The sequence below is a fragment of the Cricetulus griseus genome, assembly GCF_003668045.3.
Source record: "Cricetulus griseus strain 17A/GY chromosome 1 unlocalized genomic scaffold, alternate assembly CriGri-PICRH-1.0 chr1_0, whole genome shotgun sequence".
Lineage (NCBI taxonomy): Eukaryota > Metazoa > Chordata > Mammalia > Rodentia > Cricetidae > Cricetulus > Cricetulus griseus.
The window spans coordinates 5,506,862-5,533,798 of record NW_023276806.1 but is presented as its reverse complement, the minus strand read 5'-3'; the positions used below and the strand labels follow the sequence as shown (position 1 = coordinate 5,533,798).

The window sequence follows — 26,937 nt, the reverse complement described above, 5'->3', positions numbered from 1 at the left end:
ATGAGACAGCAAAACAGTATTATCCCCAACACAGAGAAACAAAGCAATGAACTTAAATAAAGCAGGATGGCCATTTGCTTCTTACAAATGACCAATCATCATCATAAAATGTTGAAAACCAATTCAAAACTTATTTACTTCAAAACCTACCTGTATTTGCTAAAAACAGAACAAGATATTGAGAAAAACATACTAATTTAACCAATTTAAATCCATGACCAAAAAACAGACTAAAATTGATAGAAATCTTCCCTTCTCTCTGGAGAATATCAACCTCTTTTTAAGAGTACAGAATTCCACCTATTCATACTATAGCACGGTAGCTTTTTATGGGACAAGGAATCTTTTTAAAGATACACTTCCTGGTGGTGAATGGTACACAGCTGTGAGGCCAGCACTTGGAAAGGCAGAGCCAGGTGGATCTCTGTAAGTTTGTGGCCAGACTGGGAAGATTATATTGGGATTTCTTTTACTACTTATTATATAATAAAACTCATAGATAAAGATAAAAATCCAAAGACAGTCACAACCATGACACACACCACCACCAGCTACTTCCTGGCTTGAAAGGGCCCATGCAACCTTCTGGCCCTGCCTCCTCTTCCTCAGGGGCCTCTCTTTCGAAAGTCCAGGGGGGACTCTATGATTCATTCTAACCAGCTGAATGTGAACCCCGCCTCTTGAACTAATGCCTGACTCCAACTGGACATCAGGCCACAACATAGATAAGATTCCTGGAACATATTTCCCTCTTATTATCTAATTAAAAAGGAAAGGTTCTAACTCTAACATGGTAAAACCATATACAATAAGATTAATTATCACGTTTTGTCCAAATAGAAAGGAACAATATTAACCTTAACAAAATGAAACTATATACAACAAGAACAATTATCAAGTAAGAAATACATTCACAATGTCAAGTCCATTTGTATTTGGCAAAAAAGAGAAAATACTCCATCAGCTGTCCTCTACTGAAAAGTCATAGCTAATTTACTTTCTACCAAGATTAAGGAGAACTGTAATTTTCTGGTCTTTAAACCTATGAAAGACCTGAGAATGAGGACAGGACCAAGTGACTTCAAAAATTAAGGGAAATGACAGAACCTGGACAGTCACCCTAGGTTCCTCTGTGATGCTAGGGCATCCAAATTTGGCCTGAAGGTCTAGAATATCCAACACATTTCTGATAAGCAGGATATTTTAAAGGACTGTCCTACCCTGTCTTGGCAGAGTCCAGCAGTCACTTTTCTTGTAACCTGCTTGTCCAGTTTGGACAACATACTATTAAAGCAGTTTCTTACCCAAAAGGCTAGCTTCTGCCATAAATAAAGTAAACTCCAATATGGAGGTTCCTCACTGTCCATCATCCTTTTTTGAAATAGATTAGAACCACCAGGAGCAGGCATGTGAACCTGATGTTATTAAAACATTTTAAATGCCATATTCTCTGAAATGTTTGAAGATCACCTATCTACCTAAATATCTCTGTGTGACCTTGAAAACATACCTAAACATGACTATAAGTTTGACAGTTATGGCTGACTATTAACTGGATTTCCTTAATATCATACAAGCTTTCAAGGACTAAAACTTTTTTCTTTTTCTTTTCTTTTTTTGTTGGTTTTTTGAGACAGGGTTTCTCTGTGGCTTTGGAGGCTGTCCTGGAACTAGCTCTTGTAGACCAGGCTGGTCTTGAACTCACAGAGATCCACCTGTCTCTGCCTCCCAAGTGTTGGGAGTAAAGGCGTGCACCACCAACGCCCGGCAAGGACTAAAACTTTATATTACATAATTAAACAAGCTGCATAGGTACAATACCCAAAGCAGAAATAGAAATATACATATAGTATAACAAAATAACCTTAAATTTGTATCAATATAAAAATTAATACCAATATAGAATTTTCTGAGATTAAGTAACTGCTTTTAGGATTAAAGTAGATTCAATAATCTCTCCTTTTCCCTACCGTGCTTATATCCCCACTTTTTCTTTTCAGAGAGATTTGACCACGGCCAGTAACAACTTGTAACCAAACCCCCTAAACAATGACAAACATCCATAATCTACTTAACAACCAAAACCCATCCATCCCACCTCTTGGGCATGTGGGCATCATGTTTTCTAGACTGTTTCCTGTTGACATGGGGCTCTGGCATCTTTAGGGGACCCTGAGAAAATAGAGACAATGGTCAAGTCCCAGGGAATCTAGCTGTTGTCCAGTCTTGATCTGATAAGACAATACAAGGCTATCTGGAGTCCTGACTGGAGCAGTCCATGAGGCTGGACCATCTTAACTATCCTGAAATTGTCCTGAGCAGTTTGTAGTCCAAAGCTGATCTTTGGAAGGTGTTTTTCAGCTTAGTGTCAAATCCAGGTGGAATCATCATTGTGGGCCTCATCATCTTTTGGAAACTTCAAAGGTCACTGTTAAGAATGTTCACCGTTCACTGGAGAAAACCTAAACATTTTAAATGTCATATGTGGCAGATCTCAGAGAGATTAAAGGGCCATAATCTATTAAACACACCTGGGATACACAGACTTAATTCCTAAATACCTGCTTCAGACTCAAGTCTGATGTCACACACAGGAAGCTACATGCAGCCCATGATTAGAATTAGATAGTACTCTATAAGACCATTAATATCACAACAGCTAAAGTTTAAATATATGTGTACTTATATACATATACATCTAACATATATATTATAAATCTTAAAATAATATTTATAACTTAAAAAAGGTTTTAAGAGGCAAAATAAATCCTAGGGGTATGAGATTAGTGACAATATGATAGTCTCTAGATTTGGTTTTCTTCTGTCCCATACCAGGTGGCTCTTCTGATACAAGACAGAGAGTTTGGATTTTCCTTTAACAAGAATGCTTGGGTTTAGAGAAGGAGAGAGCCAAACTCCAATTCCAAAGTCAGCTTTAGTTTTGAATTGAGTTGGGACTATATAAAGACCATTTGCCTAACATGTCTGAGGAGAACATCAGAAGCCGACATTTTGAAAGATTTATGAAATTCTCTCCTGTGAAGTGTGCTACACTGCCAAGCCAACTGACTCCTTTTCTTGGGACATTTTCTCTGGATGAATCTCTCTTCATTTGTCCAGTGGTCTTCTAGATTCCTTAGTTGGATGCTTTTATTCTCCTGGAAAGACAAAAACAAAATCCTGCCCCAACCTTAATTTGGGGTAGTTTTCCTTTTTGCCAGGTTGATGAACTATCACCTCTCCAGATCAAGAGGTCTCTAGTGCTCAAACTGAATCCTGATCAATTTTGTTGGTATCTATAGCTTTCCTTTTCCTGTGGAAACAAAAGCAAAACCTCTTCCCCATACAACACATATCCTGGTTTCCATTCTGAGGGCAACACATCTTTAAAGCATACTGGCTGATTTAGTTCAGTGGTTTTTCTATTATCCAATGTCTCTCTGAAGCTGTTGTTTCCTTTTCATTTGCATTTTAAAGCTAATAAAGCATTGTGAAATCTATCTCTAGAGGTCCCTATTATCCCTTTCTGATTGTTAAGCATCTCTTTTAAATATGATTACATCTTTCTATAACTGCTTGTCCTGTGTGACTGTGTGGCACACCTGATATATGCTTTATGTTGTGATATGTAAAGGTTTCTTTTACTAGAGACACATGGTGGAACACAGATATCCCCATGATGGCCATAACTTCTAATAAAGGTGTAATTACAGAATCAGTCTTTTCAGAACTCAAAGCAGTTGTCCACTGAAATCCTGAATATGTATCTATGGTATGGTGTACATGCTTTAATTTTCCAAATTCTGCAAAGTGAAACACATCCACTTGCCAAATTTCATTTCTTTGAGTACCTTTTGGGCTACTTCCTGCTGGTAGTAAAGTTTGGTTATATAAAGAACAAATAGGACATTTCCTTATAATTTCCTTAGTTTGTTGCCAAGTGATAGAAAAATCTTTCTTCAAACCCTTGCTATTAATGTGATGTTTCTTATGAAATTCTGAGACTTCTGGTGCATTTCCTACCAATAGCTGACCAATTTCACCATTACCTTGTGCTAGAGGGCCTGGTAGACCCATATGGGATCTGATAAGTGTTTTATACAAGGGATGATTTCTATTTCTGAGTATTTCTTGTAATGGAATAAACAACAAAGTTAATTCTGAATCATCTGCAATAAGTTCAGTAGTTTCAATATGTAAAACAACTCTTTCTGCATATTGAGAGTCAGTAAGTATATATAATAAGAGATTCTGGAAAATCTAGAAATACCATTAGAATAGTATATAATTCTGACTTTTGAACAGAATCTTAAGGGCTTTGAGCCACTTTAATTTCTTGACTTATAGCCTGCCTTTTTTGTTTATTTGCATCAGTATGGAATGGAAGGGCTCAGGATATTGTTCCCTGCACAATGTGAGGAAGGACCCAACTGGTTCTTTTTATAAACTGAAGTCTCTTGCTTTGGGGATATATGTTGTTCATCTCTCTCAAAAAATTACTGCAAGCTCTTTGCAATGCTCATTTCCATGCTCATAGTCAAGCAATTTCAGCATAGTAAAAGGTACTACAATCTCTGCTGGGTCCATCCCTGTTAGTTGACCAAGTCTCAACTTTCCATTCAGATACCTTTTCTATATAGGTCTTTAATTTTTCACTCTGTTTGTGTGGCACAAACATCCATTCTGAAATATTACCTTCTCTCTGTATAAAGGTTCCTGGAGGAGAATGAGTAGAAGATAGTACGACGAGGACACAGTCAAGCTCTGGATCCATGTGGTCCACATGCTCATCCTGTAATTTCTTTTACACCAAAGCCAATTCTCTCTCATCCTCAGCTGATAATTTTCTTGAACTATTTAAGTCCTTATTACCTTCTAAGGTTTGAAATGAATTACTTAGTTCTTGAGTTGTTAATCCAATTGTGAGCTGTAGCCAGTTAATATTCCCAGAAATTTTTGAAAATCATTAAGAGTTTGCAATTGATCTCTCTTGATTTGTACCACTTATGGATACTCTTCCCCAACCTTAAATTTGGGGAGTTTTGCCTAATTACAAAGGAAAGGTTTTAACACAGTAAAACTACATATAATAATTATCAAGTATTGTCCAAATAGAAAGGAAAGGTATTGACTTTAACAAAATGAAACTATATACAATAAGAAAAACTATCAAGTAAGAAATACATTTACAATGTCCAGTCAATTTGTATTTAGAAAAATAGAGAAAATACTCCACACTTCAAGTTGGATGCCAGATACTGGGATTTACTTTATCATTTTTTATACAATAAAACTTGGAGACGAATATAAAGACAAAGACCTGAGGCAGTCACAAGGATCACGACACACACCATCACTGTCCACTTCCCAGCTCCAAAGGGCCCATGCAACCTCTGGCCCTTCCTCTTCTTCCCTGGGGCCTCTTTCTTGAGTCTGGGAGAACTCTATGATCCATTCCCAACAGCTGAACGTGAACACCCGCTCCCTCTTGAAGCAACACCCGACTCCGATCGGACATTGGGCCACAACATAGACAAGATTCCCATAACAGGGTTATATATAGTGAAGCCCTTTCTTGAAAATAAATTAAAAATAAATACATTGCTGCATGTATCTAGAATATTGCTAGGATTCCCACGTGTATTCTATACATGCCAAGCAACTGTATGCTTATTTATGCTGTTTTCTACAACACATGCAGAAAAGCAATCTAACTGCACAGTGACCCACACATCCTAGCTACACAGATGCCCTCAGAACTCTTTTCTTAGCCTCAAAGCTGCTGTTTGCCCGGTCAGTAACAGAAGCGTACACAGTTTGTTGGGAAATGAGCATTCTCATTCTCCCTGTTTATAAACACGGGGACAATGGATTTTAAAGACTTCTAACACAAGGATCTTTAATTTCAAAATCCAGGCAAAGAAGAAGAATTAACTCTATGTAAAGTAGTCGTTACCTCCTGAAAAGTCAGATATTCCACACAGAAACATGTATGCCCACGTTAGCCTTCCAGAGCTGCATTTTCTGTGAAGCATCAGCTTCCCGTTCACATTTCACACTCGACGCACTAGGACGCTGTCTTTGACTGCCCTCTGGCTCTCAGAACCAGCAGCTCCAGATGCCAGGATGCTTAATGTGCTTTTAATACTAGGGGAGTTTGTTTAGTTACCTCTTTCATTTCTTTCATAAATGTTGATGAATTTGTTTCAATATCATCATCAGTACTGATTCTGGTAAAAATCTGCTCAGCAATCCTGAAGGAGGCATATTCTGCTGGAACATAAGAGCCTGTGAAATAAAAGAAGACGTAACTGAAGTGTTTTAGTAAGCCAGGCATTAACAACTGTGCTTCTCAGCTCTGAGGGTAGAGCTGTCTGGGAGACAGTGATGTGTATAGAGCTGCAGAGCATGGCCTTGGCTCTCCTGCTCTCTGCATGAGCTCGCACTCAAAACTCCCCTTTCATACAGGAAATGATCTGCCACACAAAGTTATTTAGAAACCCAAACGGGAGAGACAGTATTTACTCTGATGCTCAACTCCATCAGAAAGAGACACTTTAAACTTCATAAATGATGAGGTTATATAGTTAGCTGATGAACAACATTCAAAAGAGAAACCTTGAGGGCATGCATGTGAAGCTCATGAAGGAAATGTGTGTCAGGGTCAAATGGATGGAAATCACTGTAAAATACAAATAATGTGTGTCTCTACAAACACGAAGAAATGTGAGCAAAGCAGAAGGGAAACGGAACACATGACAAACCAAAGGTGAGCTGTGTTCTCCATCCTTCTACATAATGGGACAGGACAGTCATTCTAACATCATAAGGTAAAATAAGCAATGTCGATGGGAAACATATCTCACAGAGCCCTGTGTAGATAAAATGGTGTAATGGGAGGGGAGACAGCAAGTGGGGTTACTGCAGGAAGGATGGAGAACGGGGCCCGGATGAGGAATGAGGACCACGGGGGAAGAAGCAGCTGTCAGGCGACTGGCCTTACACGACGAGTGCCAACAGCACCAGCGGCTCACTCCCTTCACACTAGGCATCTTTATGTTTACCTCTGACTGGCCAAGTGGCCCACAGAGATGGGTGTGGCTTTTATCATTTTAGCAAAGAGAGTATGGGAGTCAGGGTCACAAAGCTCTCAGGATGTAGCTCATGCACACTGCTGCATTGTTTTAAGTTAGCTGAAAGGTAGAAGCTAGGAGCTGGAGAGAGCACAAGTGTGGGAACCTGAGTTTGAATACCCTGCACCCATATGAACAGCTGGGAACCTAGTGCCTGTCACTCCAGCACAAGGGAGCAAAAACAGGTAGATCCTGCAAGCTCACCAGCGGCTGGCCAGCCAAGTCAAAACAGCAAACATTTGGTTCAATGAGAGAGGCTTTATTTCAACACAAAAGGCAAAGCATGATAGAGGAAAATACCCAACATTCTCCTATCCTCTAGCTGTCTCATGTGGTTGTGTGCACCTATACACACATGAATGGAACACACGTGCACATGTGTAATTCACACGTACAATATGTTCGTGCAGACACACACACACACACACACACACACACACACACACACACACACACACACACACACAGAGACTCCAAAACTGGAGCAGGTTCCGATACTTTACAGTCACACAATAAACAGAGCTGAAAGTAGGTCATTAGGTGATGGAGCTAGAACCTGACTTAGAAGTATGTGACGCAAAACAAAATACAAACTATTTCTCCCAAGATACAGGAGCCACTTGCCATGTTTCTGTTTTCTGTAAAAGGCACTGGCTTAGGAAGAACCTGGAGTCATACTGCCTGGGTGAGGTCAGGCACTGCCTCTCAGAGGCTGAGATCCTTGGCCAGAAACCCACAGCGCTTTGGTTTATTCACCTATAACTTGCAGGTGACAATACTCACTAGACTTTGACAAGTATCAATCAGATAAGGAAGACATGCTTTAGGATAAGAAACACGGGGCAGAACAAAGTGTCCAGCAAAGTGAACTCAGGGTTAGCCACTGGGACAAGTATAGCAGCCTACAGCCAAGAGCTGATCCTGTATGACTGTAGTCAACATTTTGATCCTGCCCTTCATTATGCAGACAATGAGCAAATATTCATTAAAGACCTACTTTGTGTCTGACTTCCACCACTGCTCAGATGCAGGCCACACACACAGAAGAACAGAGGACCCTTGCTGCACTAAAAGCCAGCCTCCAACTTGGACAGAGACTCCCTATTATATCAGAGGCCATGCCAGAAATCCAGGCCACAAAGACCAGAAGACCAAAGGGGAAACAGAAACCAAGGAACAAAACAAAGATAAACCAGCAAAGATAACTTCAGAAATCAGGACCCCAACCTGTAATCCTCCCAAAGCAAGATGTCTAAATGCCAGTGTAAGAACACAATCAACAACAGCCAAGACAATATGGCACCACCAGAGCCCAGATATCCTACAACAGCAAGATCTGAATATTCCAATGCAGCTGAAGTACAAGACAATGACCTTAAAACCACTTTATGAAGATGACAGAGGTCTTTATAGAGGAAATGAAAGACTCCCTTAAAGAAATCGAGGAAAAGGCAACCAAAAAATTGGAAGACGTCAGTAAATCCCTTAAAGAATGCCAAGAAAGCTAAGAAAGGACAAACAAACAGGCAAAGGAAACTATTCAAGACCTGAAAATCAAAATAGAAGTAATAACAAAAACACAAACTGAAGGAATTCTGGAAATGGAAAATCTGGGTAAGCAAAAAGGAACTACAGACTCAAGCATCAGCAACAGAATAAAAGAGATGGAAGAGAGAATCTCAGGTGCTGAAGATAAACTCATAACACAAAACATCCAGGAAATCTGAGGCATTATGAAAAGACCAAACTGAAGAAAATAGCAATAGAAGAAGAATCCCAGTTCAAAAATCCAGAAAATATATTTAACAAAATCATAGAAGAAAATTTTCCTAACCTAAAGGTACAAGAAACTTAAAGAACATCAAATAGATTGGATCAGAAAAGAAAGTCCCTGACCCACATAATAATTAAAATACTAGACATACAGGACAAAGAAAGAATATTAAAAACTGCAAGAGGAAAAGGCCAAATAACATATAAAGGCAGACCTATTAGAATTACACCTGACTTTTCAAAGGAGACTCTAAAGTCCAGAAGGGCCTAGACAGATGTCTCTCAGACTCTAAGAGACCATGGATGTCAGCCCAGACTATTATACTCAGCAATACTTTCAATCACCATAGATGGAGAAAAAAATATTTCATGACAAAGTCAAACTTAAACAATATCTATCTATAATCCAGCCCTATAAAAGAAAACTACAACTCAAGGAAGTTAACTACACCCACAAAAACACAGGCAATAATAATCAACAAAATCCAAAGAAAGGAAACACATACCACCATCACCATCACCACCACCACCAACAACAACACCAACAACAACACCACCACCAACAACAAAATGACAGGAATTAACAATCACTGGTCATTGATATCTCTCAATATCAATGAACTCAATTCATCAATAAAAAGATACAAAAACAGTATCCATCCTTCTGTTGCATACTACAAATAGACCTAAACATCAAATATAGCTATTAACTCACAGTAAAGGGTTGGAAACAGATTTTCCAAGCAAATGGAACTAAGAATCAATCTGTATAGCTATTCTAACATCTAACAAAATGGACTTCAAACCAAAATTAGTCAAAAGAGATGGAGAAGAACATTTCATATTCATCAAAGGAAAAATCCATCAAGAATATGTTTCATAATATCTATACCCCAAATGCAAGGGTACCCAAATTTGTAAAAGAAATAGTACTAAAGTTTAAATCACACATCAACCCTCACATTAATAGTGGGAGAATTCAATGCTCAACGCTTAGCAATGGACAAGTCATCAAGACAAAAAGCATTAAGTCATACTTCAAAAACTTGTTCTCCACAAAATGGGAAATCTGAATGAAAATGGACAATTTTCTCGATAGATACCACTTACCAAAGTTAAATCAAATTAGAAAAACAATTTAAATAGACCTACAACCCCTAAGGAAATAGAAGCAGTTATTAAAAGTCTCCCAACCAAAAGAAAAAAGCTCAGGGTCAGATGATTTTAACAGACTTTTAAAGAAGAGCTAATACCAATACTCCTCAAATTATGACACAAAATAGGAACAGAAAGGCCATAGGCAAGTTCATATTATGAGGTCACATTAACCCTGATACCCAAACCACACAAAGACTTAACAAAACATTAGGCCAATTTTCCTCATGAACATCGATGCAAAAATACTCAATGAAATACTAATAAAATGAATCCAAGAACACATCAAAAAGATCATCCACCATGACCAAGTAGGCTTCATCCCAGAGATGCAGAGATGTTTGAACATATGAAAGTCTGTCAATATAATTCCCTAAACAAATTGAAAGAAAAAATACACAATTATCCCATTAGATGTTGAAAACGTGTTTGACAAAATCCAACACCCTTTTATGATAAAAGCCTTGAGAAGTTCAGGGATACAAGGGACATACCTAAGCATAATAAAGGCAATATACAGCAAGCCAATTGCCTACATCAAAGTAAACAGACAGAAACTTAAAGCAATTCCACTAAAATCAGAGACACGGCTGTTCAATGTCCCCGTATCTATTCAATATAGTACTTGAAGTCCTAGCTAGAGCAATAAGATAACTAAAGGAGATCAAGGGGATACAAATTGGAATGGAAGAAGTCAATATATCATTATTTGCACAAGATATTATTGTATACATAAGTGACTCCAAAAATTCTATCAGGGATCTCATACAGCTGATAAACACCTTCAGCTGGATTCAAAATTAATTTTAAAAAAATGCCAGAATAGGCTCCAAAGCTACACAGAAAAACCCTGTCTTGAAAAACAGAACAAAACAAAACAAAAAATCAGTAGTCCTCTTATATACAAATGGCAAACGGGCTGAGAAAGAAATCAGGGAACTAACAGCCTTTACAACAGCCACAAATAACAACATAAATATCTTTGGGTAACTCTAAGCAAGAAAGACCTGTATGATAAAAACTTCAAGTCTTTGAAGAAGGAAATTGAAGAACATATCAGAAGATGGAAACATCTCCCATGCTCAAGGATCAGTAGGATAAACACAGTAAAAATGGTCATCCTACCAAAAGCAATCCACAGATTGATTGAAATCTCCAATAAAATCCCAGCACAATTCCTTACAGACCTTGAAAGAAAAACACTCAACTTCGTATGGAAAAACAAAAAACACAGGATAGGTAAAATAATCCTATCCAATAAAAGAACTTATGGGGATATCACCATCCATGATTTCAAGCTGTACCACACAGCTGTAGTAATAAAAGCCATCCTGTACTGACAAAAAAAAAAAAAAATACACTAGTCAATGGAATCAAATCAATGATTCAGACATACACCCACACACCTGTAGATAAAGACATACACCCACACACCTGTGGATAAAGACATACATCCACACACCTGTAGATAAAGACTACACCCACACACCTGTGGATAAAGACTACACCCACACACCTGTGGATAAAGACATACATCCACACACCTGTGGATAAAGACATGACATACACCCACACACCTATGGATAAAGACATATACCCACACACCTGTGGATAAAGACTACACCCACACACCTGTGGATAAAGACATACACCCACACACCTGTAGATAAAGACTACACCCACACACCTGTGGATAAAGACTACACCCACACACCTGTGGATAAAGACATACATCCACACACCTGTGGATAAAGACATACACCCACATACCTGTGGATAAAGACATATACCCACACACCTGTGGATAAAGACATATACCCACACACCTGTGGATAAAGACGTACACCCACACACCTGTGGATAAAGACATACATCCACACACCTGTGGATAAAGACTACACCCACACACCTGTGGATAAAGACATACATCCACACACCTGTGGATAAAGACATCCACCCACACACCTGTGGATAAAGACATACATCCACACACCTGTGGATAAAGACTACACCCACACACCTGTGGATAAAGACATACACCCACACACCTGTGGATAAAGACTACACCCACACACCTGTGGATAAAGACTACACCCACACACCTGTGGATAAAGACATACATCCACACACCTGTGGATAAAGACATCCACCCACACACCTGTGGATAAAGACATACATCCACACACCTGTGGATAAAGACTACACCCACACACCTGTGGATAAAGACATACACCCACACACCTGTGGATAAAGACTACACCCACACACCTGTGGATAAAGACTACACCCACACACCTGTGGATAAAGACATACATCCACACACCTGTGGATAAAGACGTACACCCACACACCTGTGGATAAAGACTACACCCACACACCTGTGGATAAAGACATCCACCCACACACCTATGAATGCTTAATTTTTGATAAAGAAGGCAGAAATGCACAATGGAAAAAAGACAGCATCTTCAACAAATGGTGCTGGTCTAACTGGACGTTGGCATGTAGAAGAATGCAAACAGATCCTTATATTATCACCTTACATGGTCCAAATGAATCAAAGACGTCAATATAAAACCAGATACACTGAAGAGCCTTGAACGACAGCTTCCTGAACAGTGAACACACTAAGATCAACAACTAACATATGGAACCTTGTGAAACTGAAAGCATCTGTGAGGCAAAGGACACCATCAATAGGACCAAATGGCAGTTACAGAAGGGGAAAGATTTTCACCAACCTCACATCTGACAGAGGGCTAATATCAAAAATATTTAAACTCCAGAAACTAGACATCAACAAATTAAATAATCCAATTTAAAAATGGAGTGCAGGAGCTGGAGAGATGGCTCAGAGGTTAAGAGCACTGGCTGCTCTTCCAGAGGTCCTGAGTTCAATTCCCAGCAACCACTTGGTGGCTCACAACTGTCTGTAATGAGATCTGGCGCCCTCTCCTGGTGTTCAGGCAGACATGCAGGCAGAACACTGTATACATAATAGATAACTTTAAAAAAAAACACACACACACAAAAAGACAAAGTGTTTTTTTCTTTTTTAAATGGGGTACGGATGTAAACAGAATTCTCAACAGAGAAAACTCAAACGGCTGAGAAGCACTTAGATGTTCAACATTGCCCTTAGCCATCAGGGAAATGGAAGTCAAAACGACTCTGAGATACCATGTTACACCTGTCAGAATGGCTAAGATCAAAATCACAAGTGACACTTCATGCTAGCAAGGACGTGGAGCAAGAATAATGCTCCTCCACTGAGGGTGGAAGTGCAAACTTTACAGCCACTGTGGAAATCAGTATGGTGGTTTCTAAGAAAACTGGGAATCAGTCTACCTCAAGACCCAGCAATTCCACTCTTGGGCACACACCCAAAGGACTCCCCATCTTATTCCAGGACACTAGCTCAGCTATGTTCACAGTAGCTTTGTTCATAATAGCCAGAAACTAGAAACAACCTAGATGTCCCCTAACTGAAAAATAGATAAAGAAAATGTGGTACATTTACACAGTGAGTTATCACTTAGCTGTTAAAAACAAAGATATCATGAAAGTTCAGGCAAATGGATGGAACTTGAAAAAAAAATCATCCTTAGTGAGGTAACTCAGACCCAGAAAGACAAACATGGAATGTACTCACTCATAAGTGGATATTAGCTGTAGAGTAAAAGATAGTCATGCTGTGGTTCACAGACCCAGAGAGGCTGAGTAACAAGGAGGCTTAGGGAGGAAGCTAGGCTCTGCGTGGGAAGGAAGGGGAAACAGAATAGCTGTCATGGGTGGACTGGAGGTGGACAGGGCTGGGAACAGGAGGGACCAAGTGGCAGGGGAGAAAGACTTGGAGAAAGGAGTGGACCTGGGGACTGTTTAGGGCCGAGGTGGAAACCAGTGCAATGGAAACTCGCAGGAATCTATGAAAGCAAACCTAGCAAAGACTCCTAGTCATGGGGGACATGGAGCCTGAACTGGCCACCTTCTGCAACCAGGCAAGGCCTCAACTACAAGTACTGGGACACCAACCCAGCCACAAAACCCTCGACCTACAGTTTGTCCAGGCTGCAGAGTGTTCTGGGACCAGAGCCTGGCAGAATCATCATCAAAGACACCAGGGCCACTTCATCCAGCAAATGACGGGAGCAGATCAGAGTCCCAGAGATGAACATGAGGTGGGGCTTGGTGAGTATGTGGAGATGGGGAGAGGGTCAGAGGATCTAGAGGGGTCTCCAGGGACTCATGGAGGCCCACAGAGATCACGGAGCCTGAGTGGGCCTGGCCTAAATCTTCTGCATATATGTTATGGCTGAGAGGCTTGGTGTTCTTATGGGATTCCTAACAGTGGGAGCACGGGAGGTTGCTGACTCTTTTGTCTACTTATGGGACCCTTTTCCTCCTACTAGATTGTCTCATCCAGCCTTGATGTGGTCTTATAATAGCATATTATGGTGTGTTTGTTTGATGTTCCTGGGAAGCCTGCTCTTGTTTGAGGAGATACAGAGGAGAGTGGATCTCTGGGAGAAGGGAGATGGCAGACTTGGGGGAGGGAGGGAAAACTGTGGTTGAGATGTACTATATGAGAGAACAATAAAAAAAAGACATACTATGTATTGGGGTGGAAAAAATATAGGAGAATGGGTACAAAAACAAAAAACAAAATAAAACCTCCTTTATCTTGTTGGGTGGTGGTGGTGCATACCTTTAATCTCAGCACTCGGGAGGCAGAGGCAGGTGGATCTCTGTGATTCAAGACCAGCCTGGTCTACAAGAGCTAGTTCCAGGACAGGCTCCAAAGCCAAAGCGACACAGGGAAACCCTGTCTCAAAAAAAAAAAAAAAAAAAAAAAAAAAAAAAGACAAACAAAACAACAACAACAAAAGAAACCCAACTCTTAGAATTACTGAAGGAGTAAATGGAGAGTTCCACTAAGCCAAAGGCCATATAGAGAATACACATACATGGTTAGCTGGTATTTATTTGTATTATCCATTCTCTCTCACAATCTGCCACCTACAGCTATAGGAGCTGCTGGCCAGCCCTGCCTCTGCTCTGGCTCTCACCGATAGCTAACAAGGCAGTCTACTTAACCAAGGTGAGGGTGTGCATGGCCTTCTGATCCCCTGCTTGTCACCTCCCCAGTGCTGGGATATGGGTGTGAGTTGCCAGCCTGGCTTCTGATGTCGGAGGTCAGTTCTCAGGAAACTCAGTTACCTGAGACAGGAGTTATGTTAGGCCTGAATAAAGACATATGTAACAGATATGTAACAGTGCTGGAGCAAGGGCAGATATTTACACACATGGACAGATAGACTGACTCTCCCCTCCCCCCAGTTGGTACCCCTTTCTATGCCTAATGCTGTAATGTTTATCACTTGGTCACTAAAGACATTGGCTTCTCCTACTCAGGATTTTGTGTCTTGGTGGCTTTTCTGTTGCTATGAAAACACATGACCTGGGCAGTTTACAGAAGAAAGCATTTACAGGTGTCTACAGTCCCAGACGGTTAGTCTATGACCATCATGGTGAGGAGCATGGCTGCAGGTAGGCAGGCATGGCACTGCAGCAGGAGCTGAGACCTTATGTCTGACCTTAAGTTGGAGACAGGAAGAGAGTTAATTGGGAATGACAGGCGTTTGAAACCTCAGTATACCACCAACCCCCTGAGAGACACCTTCTCCAACAGAGTCACATTTCCTAACTCTTCCCAAACAGCTCCACCAACTGCAGAGATGGCACAGCTGTTATAGGCTAGGTTTCTAACCAAACATGAGCCTGTGGTGTTCGTTCTTTTCAAACTCCCACAACTGGCGACTATAAAGCAAAAGTGTAACTTACCAATCTGGGCCATGATCTGACAAAGTGCAATCTGTTTTAAATACGTGGATTTTCCACTCATATTCGGTCCAGTTATGATCACAACATTACTCCCTTCTGTAATATATGTATTGTTTGCAACAGGTTTCTCTGCAGATATTTTCTCAAGAATGGGGTGCCATCCTTGTTTGATTGCTAAAGTGTCAGTAAACTCTGGTCGAACTGGAGAAAAAAATAAGGGTTTTAAAAGCTGAGTATATTCGTATCTATATATCTTGTGGTGTGTACATATGGGCCGACCTTAGTAATTTCATGAGGTCAATTTGAGACAATAAGTTACTATTTTATCCCAAACACTCTTAAATCATTAATTGTAATAATGAGTATACTCATAATTTCCATTTATTCCCAGAGAATCTAGATTGTACTTCCTGTTCACTGCTCTGGGTTCTAAAACAGCTTATAAAATTTCCATATTTGTACAGATTAAAAAGAATCCAAGGCCATTGGTAAGATCTTCAAAATAATCAGTGACTCCTATAGATTGAACGCTTACCTGGTGCACCCTAAACACTGCTTTTCTAGCAGACTTAGTGTTCACAGTAAAGTGTAATTAAACAGTAAAGCCAAATATAAGTCATTTTCTGTCCTATTCCCTTTGAATAATATGTCTAAAAATCAGTTTTTGAAAATGGAGAAAACCAGTACTGAAGCTCTGCTGGTTCACAGAAAGCTCTCTCCGGACACCATCTGAGGGGAACTGAATTAGTGCACATTGAGAAACGCAGCGCATGGGCAAACTGCACAACATCCATCACTGATCAAGGCTGCTCAGAAGCATTACAGGTATTTAAACAATACTGCAATTTTGGAATTTAGATATGATATTTATATTTCTCAAACTAAAATAGAGCAACAAGTTGCTTAAAAATTAATAAAACTACCGTTAGAATAGCAAATCCTGGGCTGGGGACACGGCTCAGTTGGTGGAGGGCTGGCTGCCCAGGTACGACACCCGGAATTCCCTGACAGCACTGTGTTAAGTGGGCATTGTTCTGTGTGTGTAGGGCAGAGCCGATCGTCACCCTCACACTTACTAAAGGTTGAGATCAGTCTGGAATACCTGAGACCTGGTTCACACAAGGCACCACCCCACAATAATGAATCCCAAGGTAGAGTTTTGATCCTAAAGAAGATAGGGAAGAGTAAATGTTTCAGTCTATAAGATAGCAGTGAAAAGTCAATATTGATTATTGCTCCAGTTATTTGTTATTACTATTTGCTATTATTTATTAATATTCAATTTTAGAAATTTAGAAATATAAAATGAGTTTTGTAAGATACTTCCCACAAAAAAATTAATGTAATGGTGTTGAAGAAATAGCTCAGTGGTTAAGTGCACTTTCTCCTTTTGCAGGAGACCTGGGTTCAGTTCCCAGCACCCACATGGTGGCTCACAACCATCCATGACTCCAGTTGCAGGGCATCTGATCCTCTCTTCTTGCCTCCAAGGGCACTGCACACACATACACTCAGGCACTCATACATACACATAAAACAAAAACAGTCTTTAAAATTAATTCATCGACCAATGTAACAAATGTTGTTGCTAATTTTAATTACAAATGTTAATTTTCATGTTATTATTCAATCATAATTACCATACACTAGTCCTAGATATTTGCATGTTGGTGTGTGATAATAACTGATAAACTATGTAAGAACTCTCAGGGGCTAGTTCTACTCAGGTGGTGACCTGACACTGCCGGCCTCTGTACAGATCACAGCCATTTCACCAAGGAGATATATAGCTCAGTGGTCACTCTTATCTGGGAAACCTTGAAAAATTCCTTCAGTTCCACTACAAAAGGCAGTTCCCTCTCAGGGAACTGGGATTGATATGTAAAATAAGATTGTTTCTAATTTAAATAAAAAAATAAAATTCCTTGAGCTCTGTTCTTTTTGACTTGGCAATTTTCAATGGATATTACTTGAATTTAACTTTTAAAGAAATGTTGTGAAGATTTTTATTATAATTATATATTTGTGTCTGTGTTTGGCTATGTGCATGTGAGCACAGTTCCTGAAGTGGCCAACAGGTGTCAGCCATGGAGCTAGAGTTACAGACAGTAGGTGGGCGCTCTGTATGAGCAGTCCCCTAAAACATTTAAGGTTAATCTCACTATCTCCATCCTGTGTGTTAGCTAGGGCCACAGACCAGAAACTACTTCAAGTAAAAAGGGTAAAATATTCACAAGTCTTTCATAAAATTGAGTAGTATACAAGTTTCTGGAGAAAGTGACTCACCATAGTCAGAAAGCGTGCAGGCATGAGCAAAAGACAGCAGCATGTCCAGCATTGACACCGTGTCAGAGAGCTTGTACAGGCAGTGAATGTGCTCATAGATCTCACTAAGCAGCTTGCACACGATCCTGAAAGACATGATGGTTTTTTCAAAAGAAGGCACACAGGCTTTAACTGCATGGGAAATAATATTCACAGTTGGGTTGTGCATTACACAGAAAGTCAATTGCCTGGTTGGCTCATTTTAGATAAAATGAGGCTACTGATGCCTCAGCTTAAGGTTACATCTGCCAGGTAAAAAATAATCCAGATTCTTCTATATTTATTGCTGAAATGACAGTCTCATTAAATATAAACAAAATAGACATTTTCTATCAAATGCTATGTCAGAGAAAGTATAAAACAGTTTATATAGATGTAATCAAGCATTCATACACAAAAACAGACACACATACAGACAGAAACACAGAAATACACACAAAGACACAAGCACGTGGTAGGGCAGAAACCCAGACACACAGAGACACAAATACACACAAATACAAACACACAAACATATTCCAAGCATATCATTATTGAGATTTTTATGAACAGGGTTATAATGTAACACACCCCAGAGGCTTTTTACCCTATCGAGGATGAGCATGAACCCAAAATTGATATTATATTAATAGTATCTGAGGTCCAGAACTTGAAACTGTTTTTGAAAGCCTAACTTTCCCCCTCTATCTCAGCCCACCAATTCCAAACGCTGTCTCTCCTAACTCCAAGGCTGCTGTTCCATGAGAAGGAAAAGAGCAGGCCCACTCTGACGCTGCCTTAGAAATACCAAAGTTTAACTAGCCAAGGCTCATAGACCACAGGAAAGGAATAATACCACGGTCCATGAGCCCTACATCACAGTGCTGTGCACGGGAAGAAGCCCTGGGAATACAACTAAGGCTTCCTGATAGATGTGCTCGACACTTCCATGAGCTCATTCACTCTCAACATGATGGCAGACTTCCTTTTGTAATGCTCAAAACTGAACTGTCTGTAATCAAAGAGTCAATTAATTAAAGCTATTACGGTTCCTCAAATTTAATACAGTATTCAAATACTTCAAATGCTCTTACATGTAAGTCATGTGATAGATCTCTCGCAAAGACTCCTGGCATCGTTCATTCATTTTAATTAAATCTGCTGATGTAAAGCTATAGGAGTTTTTCACTTTAGATATCTGCAGGAAGTTAAAAGCAAATGTCAGGATATGTGTACTCACATGAGATAAAACACAGTTTATAGGACAGAAAGATAGGTTTGGAGTTAACCACTTTCATTTCTGAAATAAAATATCACAAAGAAAGTTCTAAATAATATCTGTGAATAATAATAACAAGATTACGTCAAAGATAAATTGAGATTATTTTTTTACCCAATCTCTCCAGCATGACTAGTCGGTAAGTTCTGAAATGGCCTTGCAGAAAGGTTAGAAGACTGCATCTTAGTAGTAGGTAACACGCATGCTGGATAGGGAGGACCCTTGGTGACCCTCGGTGACCCTCATTCTATCTCTGCCTCTCCGGAGTCCTTGTTCTCCAAATGAACCTCACTTAGCCTCTGGCTCCACAACGACCTCATATAAACCTCGCTGCCAGTAAGACAGTTTTTAAGTGTACTGCTTGCTTGTGCACAATGCATTTGTCCATGAAAATAGATACATGCACATATAAACAAATCTGAACACTGGATGGTTTGTTCTCCTACTCCTGGGAAGCAGAAAACCAAAACCAAAAACCAAAAACCAAAAACACTGTGAACATGAGCATAGGAGAAGGCACTACCGTTCACAGGCTAAAACACTACACTGAGCACACACATGTCCTTCTGCAGAAACCCCAAGATCTTTAGTAGGAAAATGCATCTGGAAAACTATGTAAGACAAAGGTAGGGGAGCTGGTGCAGCAGGTACGGCCAGGCCTGGAGACCTGGGTGAGTGAGCTCAATCCTGGGACAGATGCCCACAAGACGTTCTCTGACCCCCCCCCACACACAACAATGCAGTCAACAAGTTTTCAGCAAAAGGTAGGTCAGTGTTTTCCTACATTCTTTTGTCAAAGACACCTTTTAGACTTTGTTTCTTAATTTGCCTTTTGCCTCCTTTGGTTGTCCCCCTCAAGCCTGTCACCCTGCTTGGTGTGGCTGCTCAACAAGCCAGTGGAGAAGCTAAACTCAAGGAGGGCTGGAAAGTCTACCCATGCAACTTGGTAAAACCAGTAACAGCAATTCCTTGCCACTCCGGGTTAACCTTGATAAACTCTGAGGGGAGCTGGTCACTGGAGATGGCGGCACAGTCTGTAGTCATCTGGATGAAGAAGCCCCGTGCAGAACTGAAGCTGGTCCGCAGTGGAAGGCCATACTTCTCTGCAAGCTGGGATATCATGCCTAGGGACAAGAATGAGAGGAACAACAAGCATTTCTTGGTACAAAGTTCTGTGCAGTCACAGGTTTTTTACTTATTATTTTGTCCACAATCAGGAAACTCCTTTTAGTTTTTGTTAACATCAAAAAAAAATTTATAATGTCCAAAAGATGTGGGTAAGTGTCCTTAAAAAAGATATTCTCTGGCTGGGTGTGGTGGCACATGCCTTCAATCCCAGCACTGGAGAGGAACTCTCTGAGTTCCAGGCCAGCCAGGACTGCTACACAGAGAAACCCTGTCTGGAAGCCACCACCACCACCCCCAACAAAAAAGAAGATAGTTTCTGATATGCATTTCTAAAGAAAAATAAATTGTAAAAATTAAAACAAGAATTGTATTTTTCTCTGAAAATTAGGAATATTAGTTCTGATGTTATTCATTCAACATTTTAGTAAAACAGAAGTTATACAAATTACTGCAACTTTGATTTTGCCAGCATAGCCCCAGAATGAAATAGATATCAGGTAATTTGAAAAGTAATTCTAATCTCTCTGTCAGTCCCACAAACTACAAACACTAGATCTCTCAAATGCTAATCCTCAATAAAAATGGTACCACTCCCTGGCTGAAGCATCTTAATATCAAATAGTCTTCATTCTTCAGATATCTTCCAATATATATGAAGTCACTCTGTAACACTTCAACATCATTGTTTTTCTTTTCTTTTGAGACAGAGTCTTATTATGTGGACCAGGCTGGCTTTGAACTCACAATTGGACCAGGCTGGCCTCAAACTCATGAAGATCTGTTTCCTCTACCTCTTTAGGGATTAACGGTGTGTGCCACCAGGCCTGGTGACAGCATTGTTTTTTAAAGGCGGCTTCTTAAAGAGCAATATGTGGTAACCTCACTGCACATACATAAAATTATTCTATGCAGTAAGGATATATAATTTTGTATAATTGTATATATATATATATATATATATATATATATATATATATATCAATCACAGAAAGACAGAGCTAGTAAAGCATGTGATAAAACATTTGATTAGTGAAAGCCTGCTAGAATAATACCTGCTGTGTCATCCACTATAAGCATATATATTTGTATAATTGTATATATATATATATATATATATATATATATATATATATCATGTAATTAAGTGAAAGCCTTCTGGAATCATACCTGCTATGTCGTCCACTATCTCTGTGTATGTCCTCCTAGCTATGTCGAGGAACTCACTGATATTGGAGCGCACGGCGTAGCACTTCTGAGTCCTCATGTTCAGGCAGCCTTTCATGTACCTCGCATCATCGTTTATCACTGTTTTAATCTTTTCAAGTATAAGTCCAAACCTAGCATTAGGACAAATCGAAAACAGGTAATAGGCAAACCGCTACTTTCACAGTAAATTTGCTAGTGGGAGCATCTCCCACATTACACACAATCACTATGGCTGGGAGTAGGGCCTGACCCCTAAAGAAATGTAATAGGCAAATATAAGAGTCTGACTAAGTGCTCCTTCAATCCATTTGCATGTAGGTCACAGAGCAAGAACTGATTAGGCACAGTGACCACTACACAATCCACAGTCCTGGTGACATCAAGTGTACTAACTTCCCAGGTGCTCTGTTCTTGAACATCACACTGAACTAAGCTGGTCTGGGTAGCTAACTCAGCTGGTGGCATCACATAGGATGCAAATCCTCACCCAACAAGGCAAGTATTGAGCCTGATGACCTGCTTGGTTGAGAACTGAAGTGCTACTGCTAATAATTTAACAATATTAATTGTTTTTTAGAACTTGTTCTACATTCCTATCTATTAGGATTTTTTCTCCTTCACTTGGTCTTCCATGATTTAACAAAAAAAAAGAAGGATGTATTTTGATACTGGCAACCATCTCCATAGAGAATGGCTAGAAAGGAAACACTGGCCATTAGTACAAACAGACAAACAGACATGGTTTGTTATCCCATTATTGTACTTACAGGATTAATGTGTAATTGATAATTAATAGATACTTCGAAGAAACTTGAGTAATTATTTTGAGACAGGGTCTCACTACGTAGCCCCAGTTTGCCTGGAACTTGTGACGGAAACTAGGCTGGCCTTGAACTCACAGAGATCTGCCTGCCTCTGCTTCCTGAGTGCTGGGATTAAACTCATGTACCACCACACCCAGATCAAGTGATTTTTCTATAGAAGACACAATTGCTAAAATCGCTTATGATCGGGAAGAAAAGTATACTCTCTCAACAGATAACAGAACCTCTTGTCTTCCAAGGAGCCGTAGTAAGCTCTGAGTAGGGGGGTGCTGCAGTTCTTCAAGGTGACCTGTCAGAACAAACCAAAGTTAGCCAGTCAGGCACTCTTCAAATCCAACACCGTATTCAACACGTGATCAAATGCCTGCTGTTGCTTCATTTTCTCATCCTTATTTCCATGAGAAGCCTTCCGACATGTATGACATTGAGGCCAGACTGCATATTTGCAGGTGAAAAGCACATGGTGACGAAGTCATCCACCACGTCAAGGCCATGGCTTCTAGTTGCTGTCTCCTGTATAAAACTTCACCAGCTTCTTAAGCGGTGGGCATCTAAACAGCCACTGTTGTACAACTAAAGTCATCCTGTAGACAACTTAAATATTTGTGTTTATATATTTATAAATAGGGCAAGTTCTCCTTTCCCATACCGCAAAACTGGGAGTAAGAATTTTCTTTTGCTTAATGGGAACTGTAAATCGTCACCAACTGAACAAGGAAAGAGAAGGCCGTTATTTTCACTGGCCATTTCACTTTGGGGAGAGATGATGGTTATAATTTGAGCTGCTTCTGAACAGAGAAATAAACTAAAGAGTCCACAGAAACATAAAAGATTCAATCACTCATAATTCAATTTCCTTTCCAAAGATTATATACTCTAAATATTACAGTGCATTTCCTGTCTTCATCTGAAATTTAAAAATTATGTGATTATATGTTCCCTTCCCCCTCACTACTACATCATGGGCATCAGAAACTTTTCATAGCAATGCGTATTTAGTTTTGTGTGTATGTGTGTGGGCATGTGCACATGACAGCTCATGTATGGAGGGCAGAAGATAACATGTAGGAGTTAGTTCTTGCCTTCCACCATAGGAGTCTTAGGAATCAAACTAGGTCATCAGGCTTGGTAGCAAGTATTTAACTCACGGAGCCATCTTGCCAGCCCAACAGCAATTTCTTAAATTTCCAATATTCCACCTTTGAATTCTAATTGCTAGAGTTCCTTTAATTACTGCAGCTCTATTCTTCAAACACTTTTGCACTAATGTAAATGAGCTGCAATGGACGAAATGACTTTTGAACAGATTCCTAGGACTAGCATTACAGTATCAAAAGGTGAGTGCTATGTGTGTGTGTGTGCTGTGTGTGTGTGTGGGGGGGTGCAGATCAGTGTGCTTCACATGTGCAAGTCCACTATCTCAGCTCCTGGCAAACCTCTCAAAAAAATGCACACTATGTGCATCTCCTGCTGTTGACACGCTGTCTGTCTCACTGATTCTCCCTTCCCACACAAATGATGATCATAAAGCTGAGAAACTCTCACTTTGAACAAATGGTGCTTGTCAAGCTGGATGACCACACACAGAAGAATGCAAATAGATCCATACCTATCACCCATCACAGAACTAAACATAGGGCCAAATACACGCAATCTGTTAGAACAAACAGTGGGAACTGGTCTTAAACTTGAGCTCATTGGCACAGGCAGACTTTTTGAACAAAACACCAACAACACAGGAACTAGACCAACAATTAGTATTATTTAATTAACTAATTAATTAATTAATGGGACTTCATGAAACTGGAAAGCTTCTGTACAGCAAAGGACACCATCATTTGGACAAAATGGCAGCATACAGAATGGGAAAAGATTTTTACCAACTACACATCTGATAAAACTAATATCCAAAAGATATAAAGAACTCAAAAAGTGGGTATGAAAAAAAAATAACCCAACTAAAAAATGAGGTGCAGAACTAAGAAGAGCTCTCAAAAGATGAAACACAAATGGCTGAGAAACTCTTAAAGAAACCCTCAACATCCTTAGTCACCAGGGAAACTCAAAGCTACTTTGAGATTCATCTTAAAGCAGTCAGAATGGCCACAATCAATAAAACCAACCGCAGCTCACGCGGTTGAAGATGTGCAATAAGGGAACACATATCTATTGCACAATCGTGGAAATCAGTTCCACGGAAGTCCTCCAGAAGCTGGGGCAAGATCTACCTCAACATCCATTTATACCACTCTTGGGCATATAACTAAAAGACTCTACACCCCACTACTACAGAGATACTTGCTCACCCATGTTCATTGCTGCTCTATTCATAGTTAGAAATTGGAAACAGCCTAGATGTCCATCGAATGATGACTGGGTAATAAAAATGTGGTATTTACACAGGAATATTATTCAGCTGTTAAGAAAAATGAAATAGGCAGGTAAATTGATGAACCTAGGGAAAAAATTATTCTGACTGAAGCAGCCCAGCCCCCAGAGACAAATATTGTATGTTTTATATGTGAATGCTAGCTTTCAGGCTATCAATGTAATCAGTGTAATCAATGCAATCTAAATAGCCACAGAGGTTACGTACCTAGAAAGAGATGAGGAGGTACTGCTGTGGAGAGACAAAGGGCAACTAGAATAGGAGGGTTAGATAGGAAGGAAGACGGTGAACAAGGTAAAGGAGGGAAGGCAGGGAGGGCGACTCACACTAAAGGCCATTTGAAAAGCCATATGGAGAGCTGCTACTGATGAAGCTTCCTAAAATCCATGCCCAAATAAAAGGAAACCAATGAAGTTACCAAATTTAAGAAGACAGTGTCCACAAAGTAAAACTTCCAGTGTCAGGATGAGTTAAATCTTGTTGAGTTGTTGGCCAATCCCCATGGAAACCCCCGCACACTACCGCCTGTTTCCAAGGCTATTGGTTACTCCCCACACCCTGATGGCAATGCCCTACTGCTGAAGACAACACTGACATGTGTTACAGAACATGGAGAAGTTGAGCTGGTGTCTAAGGTACTCTACATGCTACCAGGCGAGAAAAGTCAGTATCTCCCAGCTACAATCCCTGTGACCTACAACAGTGACCTGCCTACAAGACACACTGGTGCAATGGAAGTAACCAGCACTTTCTGACTAGATGTAAGGTCCACTCCATGAGATGGGATCCATACCTGACTCTGATAAGTGGACACGAACCTGTGACTAGATAGGTCATAGCCCTAGGGGGAAGCGTAATGCTAGTATTCTAAAAGAACAGCAATGAAGTGACTCCTAATGACACACTGTTATACCCATACATCAGTGTCCACTTAGCTCTCATCAGAGAAGCTTCCTATTGCAGCAGATGGGAACTAGCACAAAGGCCCACAACTGGACAAGGTGCAGAGTGGGGAGAGCCTTTGGAGCACTCAATCCTAAATGGGCTGTCTTCATCAAAGTCCTCCCTTCAAGGCTCAGGGGTCCATACAAAAGAGGAGGTGGAAAGACTGTAAAAGCCAGAGTTGACGAATGACTCCAAGAAAACCCTCTTCCAGACACATCATACAAACTCACAGAGACTATGGCAACATGCACAGAGACTGCACAGGTTCAGGCTAGCTCCCACTCTTAACCAAGAAGCTACCTACCATTGGTACCCACCAGCAAAGGGAAAAGCAATTTTCTCCAATGGAGTGTCACTGGGTGTATCAACCTCAGGGCAGGCCCCATCCCCACAAACAGTTAGCCAATAGAACACTAACTCAACAACTATCTTTATAGATTTTCTTTGCCTCATTTTGCTTTGCTTTGCTTTTTACTTTTGCAGGGATTTTGTGTGTGTTTATCTGTTGTTCTTCCTCTCTGTTTTTGTCTGATTTTTTTTTAAGAGAAAAAGAACATAAAGTTGTGTGTAGGGAGATGAGGAGACCTGGGAAGAACCGAAGAAGGGGAAAACATAATAAAGTATATTGTATTAATTTATTTCAATAAATAAAAATGTTTTAAAAAGAGCTTAAAGACATTAATGAATGGTTATGGATAGAACCCTTTTAGGAAACTACAAAGAAAACTATTAATATTAAAACAACTGAAAAAATCGAATGTGGGATATAATAGTATTATATTAATGTTAGGTATTCTGAGTTTGTAAATACATTGTAGTTATATAAGAGAACATCCTTGCTCACAGGCAAGACATGATTCAGTACTTAGATACTATAGCTTATTTCAAATGGATCAATAAGAATATGTTTAGGGGCCGGGGAGGTGGCTTGTGGTTGAGAGCACTGGCTGTTCTTCCAGA

At 40.0% G+C, this 26,937-nt stretch overlaps 1 protein-coding gene across 1 annotated transcript in view; it reads right to left on the bottom strand.

The window, feature by feature from the left end:
• The window catches only part of Msh4 (mutS homolog 4), a 58,820-nt gene that overhangs the window by 16,038 nt on the left and 15,845 nt on the right, over window positions 1-26,937 (bottom strand). The window contains exons 8-14 of the mRNA XM_027395128.2: window positions 22,868-22,932; window positions 21,781-21,950; window positions 20,473-20,609; window positions 19,301-19,404; window positions 18,189-18,313; window positions 15,903-16,103; window positions 6,170-6,288 (exon numbers count right to left, since the gene is read on the bottom strand). Of these exons, the coding sequence (XP_027250929.1) occupies window positions 6,170-6,288; window positions 15,903-16,103; window positions 18,189-18,313; window positions 19,301-19,404; window positions 20,473-20,609; window positions 21,781-21,950; window positions 22,868-22,932 (921 nt within the window). The remainder of the gene's footprint in view (window positions 1-6,169; window positions 6,289-15,902; window positions 16,104-18,188; window positions 18,314-19,300; window positions 19,405-20,472; window positions 20,610-21,780; window positions 21,951-22,867; window positions 22,933-26,937) is intronic.